Genomic DNA, 21,598 nt, shown 5'->3' on the forward strand with positions numbered 1-21,598 from the left:
GGCCTTCAAGAAATGATTAATTCCTTCTGGTGGGATTCAACTCTTAATGATCGAAAAGGTATTCGTTGGACTGCTTGGGATAGATTGTGTGCTCCTAAGAGGTTTGGAGGCATGGGTTTTCGTTATTTACATCGCTTTAATTTGGCTATGCTCGGTAAACAAGCTTTCTACCTTATTTATTCTCTGGATAGTTTTGTTATTTGTGTGACACCCCATATCCGACCCAATTGTCAGGTACGAATGTTAGACATCATATTCGTTGCCAAAGGAACTTAGACTAATATATGCTTTGAATGAAATAAGAAATCAACCAACGATTTATTCATATAAATCATTTCCAAATATTTCAATTTATTACCGAGCATTTAAAATCAATTTAGAAGTGTTTTAAAATTATTTCTAGGTGTTTGGAGGTGATCAGGATTGAGTATGGGTCCCCGAGGGTCATGACAACTCAAAACAACGGAGGGACCACTGTTTGGCGTATATGTATCTGTACAAGTGTGAACTGATATCGATACAAGTCCCTGCTTGTAACGCCTTTAACCCGATCCTATTCTCTGGGTTTGAATCTTGAGTGTTATTACACAATTCACTTAACAAAATTTTTAAATAGCCTTCTTAAGCTTTTAACACAAGACATTTTCCTTAGTTTACCATAAATCATTATCATTAAAGAAACAAGAAAATGTATTTAAACAAAATACATCATATCTATAATAATTTATTACAATACATAAGTTTAATAAAACAAACTCATATGGCGTAATCCTACAATACACTACTTGTCCAACTAGGTCCACTATATGCATAGTTTCCCTTTTCGCCGCTTCTCTAGTGTACTACTGGCTTGTCCCACCCAGCGAACACACTTAAATAGAAACACCTGAAATATAAACATAACATTTCATAAGTCAAAGGAACTTAGTTAGATTTGACACAACATACCTTTTTAACTTATTATGTTGAATTCCTCATCTTGAATATTTGAGTTTCCTCATATTTGTCTTTGGTGGATACCTTCACATTGCAAATTATATGATTGCATACTTATACGCCACTTACAATTCTTAACGTATCATCATTCATCTAATTGTTTAGTTGTCTCTAGATCTTAACAGATGATACTATCTTTTTTTTTCTCTTCAAATAAAATTTAAAAATTTATTCTAGAATAGTTAGCCGCAGACATCATTCTTATCGAATACCACTTATTGTCCATACTTTTGGCGAATTCCCATACTATTCTTGCTAAATTAGACCTTAAGTTGGACTATACTTTGACCCTAACCAATACATACTCATAATGATGAGATATACTTCAGATCGTTCAGAAGAATTCCACATGTCTTTGTTACAGGGCATAAGACCTCCAAAATAACGAACAACTAAGATTCCTTCAAGTCTCACAACAAGACATGATATTAATCACATACAATAAATACTAGATAACCTAGATTTCCAGCTTAATAGCACAAATAGCTCAACCTAACGAATTCTTACACTGAATATGCCCTTATAATAAATTAACAGATAACTACGACAGATAGCCTCTTTGAACATATTGATCCATACTTCTTTCAAGAACTTCCTTTAAGATTTATTCGATTTCAACATAAAACTTTTAATACCAGATAACTTTAGACAGATTATATCATTATCATAGATTTATTAGAATACACCGCAAGGGCTAGACAAAGATACGCCACAAAGGCAACATATGGTATACGCCAAAAGGCTAACAAAGTGCCACAAAGGCTATAAGAATAAGCCACAAAGGCTAACAGAGTACCACCCAAGCATCCCATGAACTGTAGTGTTTGCAATATGGGTTTTCCTAAACTCACATCGCGTGAGGTTTTCCCATCATTGCTTTAGGACACGAAGAAAACCCTATTCAAAAAAATACAGTTCATCCGCCCCTTTTTTAGAATTATGCCATGACCATGGACTTTCTTCAGATTTATCATATCATAACTCATTTTTACTGTCCCGACGGACTTCATTGAAAACCACCACAATGTTAAAACTCACATCACAAAACCTCTCAACACTCAGTAACACCCTATTTCCTCATATTTATTAATCACGCCTCATATGCCTAACATAGGTATACATTCAAATATGCTATACGCATTTTCTTAGCCAAATCATACTCATTACACATTTCACACACACATCAGACGATCATGTATCACAATATATATCTTAGACACACATACACAGTTGCTTTACAGAATCATATACATCCATATAGACAGCCCACTACATATCGGACTCACAAGGACACTATATCAAGATTTCACACATATTTTCAACAGTCAAATCAAGTACTCATTCACCGATACTAGAACATTGATCACAAAGATTTATCTAGAAAAAATTGTAGGATTCGATATTAAGGACTCACCTACTGCAGCTATGTAACCCCTTAAACTCGACCCCATTCACTAGGTCTGGGTTTCGGGTGTTACTTCGCAAAACTAAACCATTAAGAAAAGAATTTACAATTTCCCATCTCCTTAAGCATGTGATTTGACATTTTAATTAGAAACTTATTGTATGAAAGCAAGAGAAGTAACATAAAATAATCTTATTACAATAAACTCGAGACAAATCCTTACAGAATGGAAATTTATTTAAATACAAACTCAAAAGGTGTATTCCTAGACTACGCCACATCTCCATTGTATACATAATAGCCCACTCCGCCATCACCTTGGCGAACTCTTGGCGTCATCCCTCCAAGCGAAGTCTTTTGTCAAATACCTGAAAGGCAATAACAAATCTTGTTAGTACAAGAGTACTTAGTGAGCTCATACATTACCTTGATGGATACTTTGCACTCTTGTATGAACTTTTAGGTGCTAATTATTTTGTATCATTTATTTCGGTGGATACCATTACAGTTTACCATTCTCTTATATACCAGATATCATGCTCTTGTCATACTCAGTCTTCCTTATTTAACTAAATGGGGAATCCTTTCAAACGTTTCATAAATCCCTTGTCCCACTATAACTTTTTAACAGAACATACCCCCAAAAATCACTTTCAACAATCCATGCCTTAACCCATACTCTTATTTTCAATCAATTGTTCATTAACATTTATCATGGGTGGATACATATATATTTGGTGAATACTTATGTAGAATTTAATACAATCAATTCATACTCAAACATACCAAGATTCAGTACCACATACATCTATATTGATAAATCACTGCATAGACCATTTTGACGAATTCCAAATCGTTTTATATCAGAATCCCAAAACCCAAGATAACTTTATTTTTATGATGATACTAATAATGAGAGATAGGAGCTCCGACTCCAAAATTTGACTTAACCGTGAGCTTGAAAAGGGAAGTCGAGCTTAGACTTTAACTAAGCACTTCTTGGGAGGCAACCGAGTGTTTTTTTTTTCATTTAATTTTGTTGCATGCTTAGTATGTTTATTTTTATTTCTTAGAAAATTAAAATTTTAAGAAACAGTGGTCCACACGGCTTGATGACATGATCCTGTGGTTTACACGGCATAAGCACATGCCCATATGCACACGGGGCATAAAAAACACTAAATAAAAAACAAAAACTCACAATTGATGAACACAATCAAGCCTCAATTTTAGTTTTTGCTCATCAATCTAAAAATTCACAACCTTAAATCAAAAACACTAAAAATAGAAAACAAACACTAAAAAATTTTCAAAACACTAAATTAAACCAAAATAAAAAAAAACTCATAATCAATCATTCCAACAAAACTTATTTAATCTTTTTTCAATCAAGCTTTTTAAAATAACCCGTCGAGTGCTGGTGGAAGAAGAGATAAAAGGACTCGATGGCTACTTGGTTTGAAGCATTGGCGATTGGTATTTTTGGATTTGAAAAACTCATCTTGACTTTGGTTGGAAGAAGTCATTGGTATTGACGTTGAAGGTTTAGATTTGAAACGTCATTGATGACATGATTGAAAGAAACCACCAATGCTGATACTAGTAATGGCAGCTCCCAAGGGTACAAGAAAAGAGGGTTTTGTTTATTTCAAAAAAAGACAACAGTGAAAACTCAGAAAAAAAAATTACCCATCGTAATAAAAACCGTTGTCACCCATCGTAATAAAATTTGTCTACCTTAATCAAAATTTTTATTAACTTTCATCACCTCATAATTTATTTATTAATTTTGTATATACTGGTTAGCTTCTTTGCTTGCTTAGTTGTTTCAATTATCTTCAGATTCTTGTCACTATGTATTTTGGAATTAAAAATATATTAAACGTAAAAATATGATTTTTTAATAAAATTTATTTTAAAAATAAAATGTGAAATTGATACTAATATAAAATTTTAACACGAATATTTTATGGCATAATTAATAATTCAATTTTAATATAAATATTCAATATGACTAAACAATTCAATAATATAAATAATATAAAATGAGAAATTTAATTTAATAATATAAATATTAAATATAAATAAAATTATTACAATTTATGTTTAGTGATTTTTTTTTTTGTATAATTTTGATTTTTTATTTGAGAGTAAAGGGTGAGAAGTAAAAGTTTTGGAGGAAAATAAAAAGTTTTGGGGAATAAAAGTTTGAGGGAAAGTAAATAGGGGGAGTAAAATTTTGGAGGCAAAATATTAAAAAAAAATTGGAGGGGGAGGGTTTAGGGTAGATGGGAGGTGGGAGGTGGGATGGGAAGGGAATAAAAGTTTTAGGGGAAAAGTGGGAATGAGTAAAAATTTTGGGAGAAAATAAAAGGTTTTGAGAGTTTTTGGGAGTAAAATTTTGAGAAAAAAGTAAATGCGAGAGTAAAATTTTGGTGGGAAATGGATTTTAGGTAGATTGGGGGTTGGAGGGGAGGAGAGTAAAAGTTTTGGGGGGAAAGTGGGAAGGAGTAAAAGTTTTGAGGGAAAAGTAAAAAAGTTTGGGAGTTTAGGGTAAAACTGTCAAATATTATAGTTTGATATTCGAATTATTCGAATTATTCGAGTTATTCGAATTCGAAAACTCAACTCGATTCGAACTCGAAATTCGAAAAAAAAATTCGAGTTGATTCGAATAACTCGATTAACTCGAATAACTCGATTCGTTTAATTCAAAATTCGAATTTTTTTTTAATTTTTTCGAGTCGAATCAAGTTTTACTCACCCCTGCTCGTTACTTACTAGGTATCCAAACTTTAAAAAGAAAAAAAAAAGCATTGCTAAATGGGTGAAAATCGACTAGATGAAATTTTTTATGTAAATATCTGCTAGTAATTCGAGTGATTCAGGTTAAGCTTAGCCTAGAGGCTAGAATTCATTCCGTTTATTTCAAAAGTGAAACAAGGGAAGGAACAAAGTGAACAGTGAAAGCAAAGTAAAGCTTGGGATTCGTGGTTGTCGCCATGGACGAACCCTCGCCGACCGTCGACCCTCTGACGAATCAATTCGGATCTCTGAACGACCTATCCCACGAGCTGGCTTCTCTTCAAGACCTTGCCATGCGCGGCTCCTGGCGTTCCATTCTCGATAAAGTTTCTGGAGCCCGTTCCCTTGACCTCCTAGCCAAACCCCACGACCACCTCATCTACCTTTCCTACAACGTCCTTGCTCTCACCAAGCTCCGCCGCTTCTCCGACGCTTCCAACGAGCTTGACTCTCTCCACGACTTCAACAGCCACCATTACAAATATGAAACCTACCCTAAGCTTTATCACACCCGCTCCGGTTCTATGGTCCCCTTCTCCCTCCGCTTCATCAACGCCCAACTCCCCTTCAAGCTTGGGAATCGCCAAGAAGGATTAGATCGCTTTTATCTTTTGCTTAACTTTATTCGTCAGAAAATTAAAGATAAGGGAATTCATAGTTTGCAGGAGTCTGTCAAAATTTGGAGAAAAAGGGAAGTTTTTGTTTTACATTGTTTAATTGGGCATCATTTGGGGGCTAAGGAATTCAATTTATGTCTAGATTTGATTAGGGATTTGATCAATCATGACTATTTAGACCCGGTTTTAGTTTCCAAATTAGGGTATATTCAGATGCAGATCGGGGATTTTGAAGGGGCAAAAGGATCATTCCACCGTGTTGAGACAATGTTAAATGAAAGGAAGAATGATGATTCTTCAGCTTTGAGTGAGGTTGAGTTCAGAAATCTTGTGAATAGAAACAAGGCCTTGGTTTTTTTAGTAGGCAAAGATTATGTTTCTGCAGTGAGGGAATACGAGGAGTGTATGGAAAGGGATCCCGCAGATGTTGTGGCTGTTAATAATAAGGCGCTTTGTTTGATGTATTTGAGAGATTTGTCAGATTCAATTAAGGTATTGGAGAATTCACTCGAAAGAGTACCTACCGTGGCATTGAATGAGACTTTGGTGGTCAATTTGTGTAGTATGTATGAGTTGGCATATGTTAATCACTCAGAGATTAAGAGGACTTTGAGTAATTGGATTGCTCGAGTCGCTCTTGATGATTTTGACGCATCCTGTACCAGGGTTTGAGGTATTCTTCCTTTGACTTGTTGATATTAGTATTTTGTTTCATTGTCTCATTTTTCTGTTCAGTTAAAGTCAAGTTCCTTAACTTATTTAATTAAAATGATCATATTATTCAAGATGCGTTGTGTTTATCGTGAACTCTATTTTAGTGTTTCCAATTCATCCTTTATACAGATTTTGTGCTTTCTTGTGTGTCCCGTGATGTTATCTCAGTTGAGGTGGTTTATTTAGTGGCACACATTAGCAAATTATTTTGAAATCATGGTTTGTTAGGTGCAAATTAGCAAATTACTAGATTTCAATTGAATTCCACAAAAGTTTATGGAATTCAATTTTTTGAAACTCTTCCAATGTCTCTTTATGTGGACAGAACCAAATTGTACTGCATTTGCTGGTTGAGCTGCATCATTCTGATTCAAGTATGCACTTAATTTCATGGTTACTAAGTAGACTGTATCCCAATGTTGATTTGTGTAGTGATTCAACCTATAGGTTAACTTACTGACAAATAGATGATTCATAAAAGCAGTGTTTATTTTCTATTTCTATTTATCCCTTATCTGCTCAAGTGGTGTAAGAGGTTCTTTGGCACCATGAAATATTACTGCAAATATTTATCTTTAATTTCCTGATATTTCGCATCTAGGATGAAATGTATATTAACTTTATCTTGTCGGTTTTTATCAAAATATAATATTGATTTCTGCAAAAGTGTGTTCCATACCTAGTTGTTTATGCCTATTTTGACAAGGATCAATCTTAAATGTTGCATTGAAACTTCTGAGACATCCATCATTTATTTTTCATAACAATGAACAGCTTAGTTTCTTAAAACACCACCATTTAAGATACAAATTTTCCCTCACTTCCAAATCACCTGTTCGTGGTGATATTTTCTTTATCTGAGGTCTAATGGCACATTTTTATTGTTGGTATTAGGATACTGCATTTGAACCTATATTGCTGTTATATGGTTTCTAATCATCAAATTACCCATGAACTACAAATGTTGAGTGGGAAAGTAGGATAATAGAAAGCTTTTAGATGTGATTTTGATAGAAATCCATATGGTTGGACTTGGATGTAACATCTAGCCGCAATACATGGTACTATTTACCAGAAATAAGTATTTTAATAGAAAGCTTTTAGAAGTGATTTTGAAATTTCTTCTCCATTATCTAATCAATTTTCTCCAAATTCTAAGAATAGGTTATTTTATTTTAAGTAGAAACAGGTTTGGCAGTTGTGGTTTTAGGTGGAAATAGAGACTGGTCTCTTGGTTGGCATTTCTTGTTATACTTATTGATTACTGGTGAAGTTGGTCTCATCTCAATTGAGCTTGTCCTGTTTGGTTATTTAAGCGATGAGCATCTCCTTTTACTGTCTATTTCGTTCTTTGGGGTCCTCATTTCAACAACTCTTTTGCAGTCTTTGTGCCAAAAACAAAACACCATTTGATGCCCTTTATGGTCTGATGAATCTGAATTTGAGCAGATTTTGACGAGTAAAGATGCAGAGAGTTGGTTCAAAACAGGGCTTGCGAGGTTCAACTTATGGTGCCAGCCGAACCTATAGAATTCATTCTCAAGTTTACTACCTCTTTTACGGTTTCCATTCTTTTACGGAAAGGAGAATACATGCAGTGGTTTTATTAAAATTTAAGATTTTGTAACTTTCCCATGGAACGATGTGAGATGGAGCTTTGTCTAATCCATGAACGTCGGATGGCTTTTTAGAAAATAGAATTTGAAAATCATGAATATTTGTGCTGTTGCTAGAACTCAGTTGATCCTCATTCTGGAGAAAGCCCTGCTGTAATGTACCTGACAACAAGTGCATGTGTATGTGGTTCAATTTTTTGGAGTTCTTTGATGTTTACCATTTAGCATAATTATAAATTTAGTTTTTAATCTTTACCATTTTGTTCATTTTGACTCTAATTTTTTTTATTACATTGCTTTCAATCTTCAAAATTTAGTAACAATTATTTATTTTATAGAGAAGTTGATTGAATTGTTAGAAGCTTAATGATAATAATATGGTAACACGCGTAACGTTAGTGTATTTGTATTTCATTGTTGATGATGTGGATTTTTTATTAATTTTTATCTTTAAATAATTCTTCTGTAATTTTTGAATTTGCACTTAGATTGCCATTTTTATGTTACTACTGTTAAAATGTGTAAGGAGTATATTTAGATTATATATAATTTTCCAAACCTAAAAAAAGTTATAACTTTTCATAATTTATAATTTTGAAATGTGTATAATTTAAATAAGTTTTTGTTCTTTTCAAAGTCATATTTTTTTGAAGTGTGGATATTTTGAATCTTTTTTTATTTTTTGTGAAATTTTATAAATTTATATACATTTTAAAATTTTAAAATTTTAAAATTTTAGATGTTGTTTTTCAATTTTTATTTTTTATACTTTTTTGGAAGATTTAAAAATTCTCAACATTTTTATGAAAGATTTAATTTAATTTATTTTTATAATTTATAAATATTTTTGTATATTTTTCGATTTGTAAATGTATGCTTATAAGACAATCATGAAAACATACTAATCCACTGTGTACAAAAATTTCAGATTAGTGAGATTTTAAGTATCAAAGAACAAAATGACGATTTTTGTCCACAAAGGGATTAGCTTGATGAAAAATAAAACCGTTTCTTTTTTTGGCCGAAAAAAAAATAAAACTGTAAGAGTTTAATTGATTTTCGATTTATTCTGTGAGGGTTTTTTTTTTTTTTTACCAATTAGTTTTTTGGACAAACTATGTTTAAGGTGGCTGAACTATTAGTAAATTTATATTTTGATCACTCAATTTTAAAAAAGTTACAAATTGGTCGTTGAGCTATTTAAAAGTTACAAGTTTATCACCTTTAAGTTTCTAAATGTTAGACGTGGGTATAAGTAAATTTACAATTTAGTTACTCAACATTAATAAGTTTACAATTTGATCACTCATAGCATAATTTAATAATTTTTAGGTTTAAATATGCCAAAGATCCTTGTACTCTTTCGAAAATTAAAATTTAATCCAGATACTTCAATTTTAAGATATTGAGTGCGTGTACTTTTTCAATTTAAAAGTCTTCGTCTTATCTTTTAATTTTGCCATTAAAGTTAACAATATTAAAGGTAAAATATTCTTTTAGCCCTCAACATTCACTTTTTTGTCAATTTGGTCCTTACATTTAAAAGTACATAAAATTTTAAATTAATTTTTCATATTTTAAATATAAAAATAAAAATTTAAAATATATTTTAAAAAATAAAAATTATGAAAATAAATAAAAACTATTTAAAATTAAAAAAATAAAAAAATATTTTTAAAATATAAATAAAAATTCCAAAATTTAATTTTATCTAAACCAAACTAGACTAACTTAGTCGGATTGGGAATTGATTGGGGTATCAGTCCAGTGATAGGTAAAAGAACGATTGACTTGTGAACTGGCAGAAAATTGGTTGAATTGAGCTAAAAAATTGGTTGAACCGATAATTGAATCAATTTCAAACTGGTTTGACCAATTGATTCCCAGAACGATTGGCCTGACCGATTTAAAGAAAATAAATTATTAGAAATAAAAAACAAAAATAAAAATATTAATATTAATATAAATATTAATATTAATATTAATATATATAAATTGGTTCAATTGTCAATTCAACTAATTTTTTAGCCCGATTCAACTAGTTTGTACCGATTCGCAAATCTATTAATTTTAAATATTTATAGTTTTTTGTAAATTTGATCCATACCATTTAAAATTGCATAATTTTTTTCAAGAAAAATAATTTTCTTCTTATCTTAAATACTTTGAGATAGGAATTTTGTCAGAAATATTGATATTATAACTAGTGATAGTACTTTGTGATGAAGTTGTGGCGGATTTAATAAATTAATTTTTTTAAGATAATACCTTTATAAATAAACAAATTGAAATTATAAATAATAACAATATTTTACTTTCTGCTAAACATTCTTGAATGTACTACCTCTACTTTTCATACACTTACCTCTACTTTTATTTAATAAATTTAGTTACTTTATTAAGTTAATATATCTTATTTAATTTTAAAATTTCATATCAAGAAATTTAATAGAATAATTTTAATAGTGTAAGTAATTGTACTTGAATTTTAAAATTTGAAAAGTGAACATACTAAATTCCTAAAAATAAAAGTAGACAACTAAATTCCAAATATGCAAAGATTATAACAACTTGGAGCATATTTTAATCTTTTAAAATATAGCATTTAAAAATCCAATTTCTTCGTAACTTTAAATTATAAATAGTGATAAATATTTTTATAACAAAGTTTTTAAATAAAAGGGCTAAAAGGGTATACTGGCCCTGAACTTTTGCGAAAAAATTAATTAAGCTTTTTCGCAAAAAATACACTCAATTAAGCCCTCAAACTCTCAAATTGCATAAACTAAGCCCTTTGACTACCGCTTTCTGTCTTTGACTGTTACAGTCCACGAGATGGGAATGAAAACTATTAGCCTCACACGAAGTTAGTGAATAAGTGATTGTTTGATAATGAGTAAGGAGTATCCGCCTTTATACTAAACAGGATGTATTGAACTCATAATTCATTAGATACTTTTTTATGAATGTTAACTAAGTATCGTAAGTAAATTGGTCTCAGTTGTTCAATCATTTGATAACTAGAGTCATTCTTTGATAAATGATCACTATGAGTCAGACTCGATAAATTTTGATCAATCCTTTTTTCTGTCGTTAAGGTGGAGAACTAAACCAAGAATTCTCTTTCTTTATCATCAATTGAATCATTGTTCGCGACTTAGGATTCTACGTGGCTATCAACAGCATTAACGTGGCGCTCCATGTTAGCGACAATTGTTGAAGTGGCAGTGTCACGTCAACTGCCACATTATAAAAATTAAAAATTAAAAATTAAAAATTAAAAGAAATATTTTTTATTTTTTATTGGAATGAACTTGGACAAATGATTGTCCAAGTTCATTCATTTCAAAATTTAATTTTTTTTAAAATTATAAAATATGTTTTAAAAATTATAAATTTGTAAAGCATTAATAAAATTCATCAAATTCAAAAAGTTCAAAATAAGAATTAATAAAAAGACGATTTTTCTAAATTATATCAAGTTTAAAAATATGATATGTGCATCAATATTCTAATTCCATTGGTACCTTTTACGATATATAAAAAAAATAAAAAATGTTTTATTAAATAAATAAATAAAAATAAATTTTAATTTTAAGATTAATTAATGTGAACCCTGGTTATATGCTAAAGGAGATGGGCTTTGGTTCTGAGATGGTTGGTACTTTTGTTCTTGTTTATACTCTCTTCTTGGACACTGGTGCCGAACATAGTGCTCAAGACTCCCGCGTCCCAATAAGCTCCTTTTCATCAATGGCTTTTTATGTTTTCAATTTCAAACCTTTCAAAGTTTATTGAATGATTGAATGGTGTTAATTTTTGAATTGTGGTGGTAGATTTTGGGCACCGTTGTGAATAGTGGCATGATCAGTTTCAGGTTAAAGTTGTTCATGGATTAGGTTGGTTTTTAATAAAATTTTAGGTCCGATTGATAGATCCGGGCTTGATTTAGCCCGAAAAATGAGCCTAAATACCTAAGTCTGACACAGATAAAAATACTAAAAACTGAGCCCGAGCCGACCTGACCGTATTAAAATTTTTTATTTTATTTTATTATATAAAAATATTTAAAATATATTTCATCAAAAACACTAAAAGTAATAAAATAAATGTTACCCGACAAATTGAAAATAAATTAAAAAATCTTTATACTTAAATAACACTAAAATAGGTGCAATTTAAACAAATGCTTCTAAAATAGTAGCACAATTAACAATAAAACAAGAGTTGTACAATATCCAAACAATAAGAATAAAATACTAGCAACATAATAGTGAAATAACAACAAAACAATGATAAAACAATAGGAAAACAACAACAAAACAATGAAAAACAATAGCAAAACAATAGTTTTTTTCTTCTTTTTTTTTTTTTTTTACAAATTTAGGCTAGGCCTGGCAAGAAAAAAAACCCTATTTGAGGCAAGACCATTTTGAAAACGAGACTTATATTTTTGCCCAAGTCCATTTTTTCGAGCTTATAGTTTTGCCCAAACTCTCCCACTTTTCAGGTGGCTCAGCTCATGGACAAGTCTATTTCAAGTCATTCCTCTTCATCTTCCAACGAATGCACCTGCATATTTTCTCGAAAATTAAGTTCAAATACACAACTTCATTGATATCCATTAGTATAACGAGTGATCCACAAATTGACTATAATTAACTCGATTTTTTTCCTATCAAACTCAGTAAAAGTATTAAAGAGGCTCCTGTACTAGGTGTAAAATTTAAAATTAATAAAATTAAATTAAACTTTTAATTTTTTGTATATTCTAAAAGGTACCAATAGAATTAAAATATTTATACACATATCATATTTTTAAATACAAATTTTAATAATTTTAAATTTTATATAATTTAGAAAATCATCCTCAATGAATTTGGACATTGGTTGTTCAGTTCACTTTGCACTTGGACAACCATATGTCCAAATTCATTTTGAACTTTAATTTTAAATGGTTTTATTAATTTTTATTTTTATTTTGAACTTTTGAATTTTATTTAATATTTTTATAAATTTTATTATTTATTTACAAATTTATAATTTTAACAAAATATTTTTAAAATTTTAAAAATAAGTTTTGAAATAAATGAACCTAGATAACCATTTGTCCAGGCTCATCCAGTAAAAAATAAAAATATATATTTCTTTTAATTTTTTATTTTTATAAAAAATTGAGTTTTTTTTATATTTTTTTGATGACATGGCAGCTAATGTGACATTGATACGTCAGCAATTGTCACTAATATGGAGCATTACGTCAGCGTTGTTAACAGTCATGTCAACAATATAATGATAAAAAATAGAAAATGTTGGTCAAATGGCTTAATTGATGCAATTTGAGAGTGAGAGCTTAATTCAGGAGCTAATATACCCCTTTTTGCAATACCCTATACTCGACCCGAACGCCAGGTCCAAGCTACAGTGTGTCATGACCACTGCCAAACATGAGAACATTTGACTGAAAAATACTACACCAAATATATATGAAATTACAACTGCGGTGTCCAAGTATACGGGTCAAATTGTAATATAGTATTGTGTTGCCACGGAACACAGGGAAGTATTCCGAGGATTGTACCCAAGGGAGGATGAGTTAAATATGTTTAAAATCTCTTTACAGTAATAAGTATAAATATAATAATTAAATTCTATATTACGATAAATCATAATATCAGAAACTGAATAATTAAAATAAATAAATAATAAACAAATAATTAAACTAGTTAAACCAATTAGGAAGATTCACTCGTTTCAGTGGTTGTAATTAACTTCGGATTCGAGTTTTAGGGTGAATTAGCTATTAACTAACTAATTATTACATCCCGGCCTTTAATTGGTTAATTAATTGGCCAATACTCGCTTATCTCCCGACCTCACTTTCTCACCTAGGATAAATACGATTTACTTGGCAAACTTATCTCCTGACCTCATTTAACCTTTGATTACTTCTTAGGGTTGTCAAGCCTAGATTTTAAGAACGTGTAATTTATACCAACTAATTCTATAAGAAACCCTTATTCTTCTTGTAACGCCCCAAAAATCTCTTATATATTTATTTTTGTATGATTGTGATACAAATATCTGTCAGCTCTAGTGGTTATGTGTTCTGGGAGTGTTTGGGAGGTCCTAAGTTCAAAACTTAGCTTGGGCAAAAATTTTTTTTATGAATAAATCCCTACCTCTAATCAGTAGGTTCTTAATTAGTTGTTGGTAAATTATTGTCAAAATGGGCCTGTTGGTCCGGTGGCTAAGTTGTTAGTTGGCGTGTGGGAGGTCTGGAGTTTAAGTCCCTGCCTTTGCAAGGGGATATAATTTTGCTAGTGGTACCGTGGAGAGTTTGAATGGAATTGAAATGCCGATGTGGTAGAGGTGTAGTGGGAAGTGAGGAGAGAAAATTAAGGGATTTTGGATAGGGAGAGAGAATGGTGGACGGTTTTGGGGTGTTTGAGTTGTAGTGGGGGAGTATGGGAGCAGATTGAAGGGTTATTTGATTTAGTTTAGATTTTCCTTTTTTTTCTCTTTTTTTTTTTGGAAAATTTGTTTTTTCTCTCCCCAATTCCAAATTCTGATTTTTTATGTGTCACCTTACATATTGCCGAAATTCTCTAATCTCCCTCTTCAATCTTGTTTTTCTTTTCTTTCACTCTTGTTGAAATTCTCCTTGAATCCTCTCTTGCCGACTTTCATTTTCTTCTTTTTGTTTGCTCCTGACTGCTTGTTGAATTTTTCTTCTCTTCTCTCTGCTTTGGTTTCTCCATTAGTCCATTCCTTTTTTAATCTTTGTTGCCGCATTTTGTCATCTCCGTTTTGCTTTCGTGCGTTGGTGGTAAGTTTCGTAACTATGGTGTATTTTGATTTATGGACTCTTGCTAAATCGGTCAACCGTTTTTTTGTTTAAGGTTAAGGGCTGGAACAATTCGGTTAGCGTTGGAGCGGAGTGGTTCTACTGTTACTCGTTTAGTAGGTAAGGTGGTTATGTTTTGTGAATAGGGGAAGTTTTTCTATTATCTTGATTATGAAGATGTGAATTGTTGTTAACATTGGGTCTTTCAGAATTGTCAGCAACGAATTGTGGGATGGTGACCTATCTTGCTCGGATTCGTAGTATGGGGTTGCTCGATTTTGAAGGTGCTAGTGATCTCGGAAGTGTATTTTCGTCACGAACGAATCATGTGTGTAAACACAACTCTTGAAATGGAAATCGGTGAAAAGTAAAAAAGTGTGATTGTCAACACCACACGGGCGTGCGGCCGCCCGTGTGGTTGGCCGTGTGATAAACATGGGCGTGTGATCAACGAGGCTGGCCATGTGTGATTCATAGGCCGAGTCGAATTGGGCCGTGTGGGCCACATAGGTGCGTGGGTCCCACATGGGTGAACCACATGAGCATCAACATGGGCTGTGGGCCCATTTTCACTGTTTGACTGCTAGAGTTGCACGGGTTACTCGAGTCGACTATGGACCTACTGTAGGCTCGATAAGCTTACCTAGACCCCTAATTGATTGAAATTATTTATGATTGATACAATTATGCATGTTATTAAGCATGATGATGTCCCACTGGTTTGATATTGTATGCCCTGATTTTATGCATGATATTATGTTTTAGCATGTCTTATATGTATATTACATTGCATTGGGGTGGGGTTATATTGTTCTGAGGAAGTGTATTGAAAGGCCTCGAGCCTAAATTACTTGCAGCTCAGCTGCAAACTATTGTCTAGTGCCGCATTCGGTACTTTTTGGAGTGTAGGGATGGGTGGGTTGATTATATCCCCATATGGAGTGTAAGGTTGGACGGAGTTGGAGTGTAGAGGCTGGCTAGGTAGGATTTGATACTGCATATTTGTTACTGTACTGAGTATTGATACTATAATGGGCCAATGCCCAAATGCATAACTGCTTCTGTATTGTAATGGGCTAAGGCCCTAACTGAAAATGAAACTGTTACCGAAATGGGCTTAGGCCCAGACTATGATTGCATACTTTCTACTTGTTTATATGGGGATTACACACTGAGTTTTCGTAAACTCACCATTCTAATTCATCTGTTCAGGTAATCCCCAAACATAGGCAGATCGGAGTGGTGCAGGACTCAGCTGTGGCCACACGACTCATTTTTACTGTTTCGTATTTAATTAGGTTTATTTTTTTAAAAGCTTTATTTGGGGTATTTTCTGTAATAATGACTGCTATGAGTTTTTGCTTAAAATTTGGATTTTATACTACTTTATGTTTTATATCTGCTAGAGGTAAATGAAATACAAGTTTTTAAAAGAAATGCATGTGTTTTAGCAAAATACCCACAAGGACACAAACTGTTTTAAAAAGATTCCGCAATGTATAATATTTTGCAAACTAACGGCTGAATAAAAATCACTATTTTAGGATTAATAAAAGACAACGACGAGATCTAAATGAAAAATGTTTTAATCAAAGTTACGATTTTTCAATATGAGCATCGGTTTTCAAACACACTATCATGTGACATCGCCAGATTCGGTCATAACGTCCAGATCGAGTTTGGGGTGTTACACCTCTGTTAATCACTCCCATATCCACTCGTTAATCTCCCTTAAGGGAATTAACTACTCATGACATTATTCATCATCTTAATCTCAATTGAAATAAGCATGTAAATGAACACAATTAAATCAAAAGAAAAAAAAATAAAGAAATAATCATACCAATGTTGATTGAAACGCAGAGTAGTAAATCTCTCTATTGGGATAACGAGAATCATACCAATGTTGATTGAAACGTAGAGTAGTAAATCTCCCGATTTGGATAACGAGAATCATTGCTTGCAAAGAAGAATAAACTGAAATACACGATAATAGAAAAACCAACAGAGTTTTAGAAAGGAAAAGAAAACTTAACAGAAAGCTAAATCTACTCCTACTCCTAAACTTCTACGTTTTTTGGATGCGTATCTAACGAATTTTTTACATCAAACCCCTAAGCTCTTATTTATAGAAGTGTTAGCAGCCTGAATTAGGTCTTTAGCACGTCTTAGGTCATTGTATAAGTTTGATTGTGCAAAACAATTAACCCCGAAAGACTTGGGCTCCACATCAAGCCTATGTCGCGCCATAGACATTGCACGGTGCGACACGACACCAATTTCTTGGGTTTCTAAGTCTATTTCATGCTTTAGCGGCTTGGGAATCTTGTGCAACACTCATCCCTTGATCCTATGTCCATTGGGCCTAAAATTTAGTAACCTAAACAGTTAAATTAATAGATTAGAATTACCTAAGGCTTGTGTCGGCCTAATAGGTCGCTAACAGTCAAAACTGTGTTAAAAATATTTATTTTATTAATATTTACTAACTAACTACTCAGTACTAAAAATGAAATAATTAATACTAAAATAGCTAGAAAACAAACTCTTTAAATGTCGAAACGTATCTAAACTACCACTACAACTAGCGGCAGGTCATGCCACACTCATTCCCGGAGTAGCTACGATAAATTCACGATTAAATTATACAATTTATATGATAATTATCAACAAAATATACATTTTTTTAATCATACCATAGTAAATATATATTTCATTTATGTATGCACCTAATGTCATACAACAATTCACCACCTATTAGGGTCATATAAACATTTCAATTAAGGCACTATCACATCTTACACATTTATCAAACTATGAGAATTTATAATTTGCATATAATTTTATATGTATGCATGTCGACCATATATATTACTACTAGAATATAAGATATAACATTTGATTATCACATTACTCAACTACCACAAAACCTAACATATTAGGTACATGCCAAATATAAGTAATGTTGAAAACTAACAAACATTATTGAGGCTGGGATTATGGATTGGATGTTGGAGTCGATGCACGAAAATCTTGAATTTAATCTAACCTACACACGGAGAAAACAAATAGTACGTTGAGTAAAGCACACAGTGTTATTTTTATAATTTAAGTGTAACACCCCAAACTCAGTCGAGTAGGTTCAACCCAAATTTGGTGAGCTACATTAGCCGCTGAAGTGACTTTCCATTAACTCCCAACCTAACTCCAGTACACCACTTACAACATATATTATGATAAGTTATGATATGTTATTATCATGCTTTTAAACGTGCAAGATGCTGGCTTTCAACTCGAATACTCTCATGGACCAAAGACAGCTCTATAGTGATATGCTTCACATGAGAGTTGTAGACAACTTGGATAAGTATATTGGTTTACCCCTTTATATTGGAAAGAAAAAGTCTAATGCTTTTCTTAGTATTATTAATCGATTCTCTTGTAGGATCAATAGTTGGTCCAAAAGACTTCTTTTTTACGGGGGTAGAGAAATCTTTATTAAATCAATCCTACAATCACTGCCAACTTACGCACTCTGTTTTCCTTGCTCCTAGGGGTTCTATTGAGAAGATGCAAGTAAGAATGCGTAGGTTGTGGTGGGCTAGTAAAGAAAAAGGACATGGGTGGGCTATGCTTGCATGGAATAAAGTTTGCCTCCCCAAGGGCATGAGAAGGCTTGGATTTAGAGACCTTCGGCTTTTTAACATCGCTCTCCTTGGAAGATAAGTGTGGAGGCTTCTCATGATTAATGATACGTTATGTTATCAAGTGCTCAGCTCTAAATATTTTCTCGATGGAGACCTTTTTCATCCCAAAAAAGTGGACAAATTGTCTTATATGTGGAATAGTATTGCTACTGCTGCTAGGGCACTCAAAAATGGCTTTGGATGGCAGATTGGTTATGGTAACAGTATTGATATCCATAAAGACAACTGGGGTTTTGAAGGGCTTGATGGAGACTCGTTGTGCGACATTGGTTAGAATATTCATGAAAGAAGAGTGCATGAGTTATGGATTAACGATCACATGAATTGGAATAAAAATAGAGTGTATGAAATCTATGAAAGTTACACGGGGAAACGTATCTGCAATCTTCCTATTCTTTCAAATGGCCCGAAGGACAGCCTAATTTGGTTTCATAACCCTCACGGCTTTTACACCTCAAAAATAGCTTATTCGTGGCTTCTTCTTAAGTAGGTGGGAATGGGTCCTCACAGACTTTTTTGAAAGACGATTTGAAAGCTTAAAACCCTCTAAATTTTTAAGGGTTTTTCTTGGCGTTTGGGACATGAGCTTCTCCTTACGAAAGTAAAGATCTCCTCGATTCGTCAAACTATTAGTAGGGATTAAAAAGTGTGGTGGAAGTGTTGAAACTCTAGTTCACACACTTATGGACTGCCCTACTGCTCAGGATATTCTTACCTTTGGAGGCCTTGATGGGAGACTTCTTAACAAAGACTACTTCTGCTGCATTGACTGGATGGAAGATGATATATGATTACTGGATAAGAAAGCCATGGCTGATTTTATTACAACATTATGGAACAATTGGAACAATCGTAATAATAATTTTTTTAGGTAAGGAGGAAGCTGCCTGGGTTATTTGGGAGAGAGCCAAGACTCTTAATCAAGACTTTCGGATTCACAACATGGTCAACAATCTGATTTTACCCCTCAACACTGTTCTTAAGAAATGGGAGAAATCGCCTAACGATACAATGAAGATTAATTTCGATGCTACTGTCATGAACGACAAAACTAGTTTTGGTGTTATTGTTCGTGACTCAGATGGTTTTGTGATTGGTGAGGCCTACGATTTTAAAGATGAAAAGATGCTGGTTGATTGGACTGAGCTTTATGCTTTTGAAGAGAGCCTTAAGGTAGCTAGATATTTGAGCATAGCAAATGCCATCTTTGAAACAGACTGTGTGAGCTTTGCGAACATGATTAAGAAGCATAGGGAGGATATCACAATTATGGGGCATCACATTAATGATTTGTTTAAAACCATGGATATGTTTAACAATGCGGTTGTTAAGTGGGTCAATCGCAATTGTAATAAGGTTGCGGACTTCATGTGCAAATATGCCATTACTAACAATTGTAATTTGGTTTTTGGTATGGATTACCATATAGAAATCCATGACTTTGTAATTGTTGATTCTATTAATTGAAGTTTGACCTTTTTAGGTCTTTTTGTCAAAAAAAAGTGTAGCATAAGCTAAACACTCTCTTGTACGCGAACATGTCCCATTGAATGGAGCATAGTTCGACATTCCCTTATCTCTCCACATGTCGCAGGGCCTTAATGCCCAAATCATAGAACTTATAGGTGAGTACTCACAATCCTTTGGTATACCAATATATCCAACATATAAGCTCGCAAAGGAGCTCGCACAAAAACTTATCACATAAAGCTCGCATAAAGAGCTCGAAAAAACATAGCTTATAAAACTGTACTTTTAAAACATACTTTAAAACATAAGCTTGCATAGGAGCACACGCAAAACATATATTTAAAACATGGCTTAAAAACATATCTTGGAAACAGGGTACTAGAACTTTAAAAACAAAGTTTTATAGGAAAAAATTAGTTTAAAAATAAAGTTCTTGGAAAACATAACAGTTTGCACACATAACAGTTTGCACACAAGTTATGAACCCTGAGCATTCATATTGAAAAACATGATAGTTAACACACTTATGGCGATTCTTAATCGTTCATCGATAAAGCAGAGAATTTAAACGAGTTTTGCTTTTCCTTTATCCTTGATAGTAGATGGTTTGGCTGGTTTACAACATACATAAACACACAAATTACTTAAACAGAAAAAACTTACGAAATTCATACATGCAAGCAAACCTAGCTTTATAGACAATCAACCCTAACAGGATAGAGGCTTACCTTGGTTTCTACGAACTTGGTTTAGAATAGAGACTTGACAACATAATACCGATGAGAGAATTCTTCATGGAATAATGGATGTATTTATAGGCACTAAGTGTCTTAGTAATATTAGGATACCCTGCTAGACTTAGGAACTATAGTCAGTTTAGAAGAACGTTACGTGCACGAAAAATATCCTAGATACACAATATCATTATTTCTTAATTTTAGTCTGACTCGACTTTTGACTGGCGAACCCCCGGTTCGCAACTCAACTAGCAAACCCCAATTCGCCAAATAGATTGACGAACCCCAACGTGCCAAACAAACTTGCGAACACAGCTTTCGATGAATCTGGCAAACCTCCTTTCCACATCTTTTGCCGTGCACTAGTTCGCCAAAATACTGATGAACCCTCACTTGTGAAGTCAAAACTTCCAAACCCAGTCTTGGGTTGTTACATTAAGTAGGTAATGTTAGCATAACAATTCTAACCTAAGTAAACATGCATATCTATATGCACATATCTACCATATACTTATAACTTAAAGTTACCGAGCTCAACATTCTCAATATAAACATGTTATATGTACAAAATTAACACCGCTTCAACATAATCTATAGAGACAATTCATTATACTCATAAAAATATCATTTTAAACTTTTCAATATCAAAACGTTCCTTATTGGTCCTATTTCGATTTACCACTT

The 21,598-nt window shown here is 32.6% G+C and overlaps 1 protein-coding gene across 2 annotated transcripts; it reads left to right on the forward strand.

Moving 5' to 3' along the window:
* Positions 1-5,291: 5,291 nt before the first annotated feature.
* On the forward strand, positions 5,292-8,408 carry LOC105763692 (uncharacterized). 2 transcript variants are annotated; one of them, XM_012582006.2, is made up of 2 exons: positions 5,292-6,496; positions 7,921-8,408. In XM_012582006.2, exon 1 carries the CDS (start codon positions 5,404-5,406, stop codon positions 6,493-6,495), a length of 1,092 nt encoding a protein of 363 aa, XP_012437460.1. In that variant the 5' UTR covers positions 5,292-5,403; the 3' UTR covers position 6,496; positions 7,921-8,408. The 2 variants fall into 2 exon arrangements, with proteins under 2 accessions (XP_012437460.1, XP_012437461.1); XM_012582007.2 differs by having other exon boundaries at positions 7,987-8,408.
* The last annotated feature ends 13,190 nt before the right edge of the window (positions 8,409-21,598 follow it).

Source organism: Gossypium raimondii, chromosome 12, assembly GCF_025698545.1.
Source record: "Gossypium raimondii isolate GPD5lz chromosome 12, ASM2569854v1, whole genome shotgun sequence".
NCBI classification, from domain to species: domain Eukaryota; kingdom Viridiplantae; phylum Streptophyta; class Magnoliopsida; order Malvales; family Malvaceae; genus Gossypium; species Gossypium raimondii.

Bases quoted from the DNA above. Each gene is read 5' to 3' on its own strand.
- LOC105763692 (XM_012582006.2), top strand. From the start codon at position 5,404: ATGGACGAACCCTCGCCGACCGTCGACCCTCTGACGAATCAATTCGGA.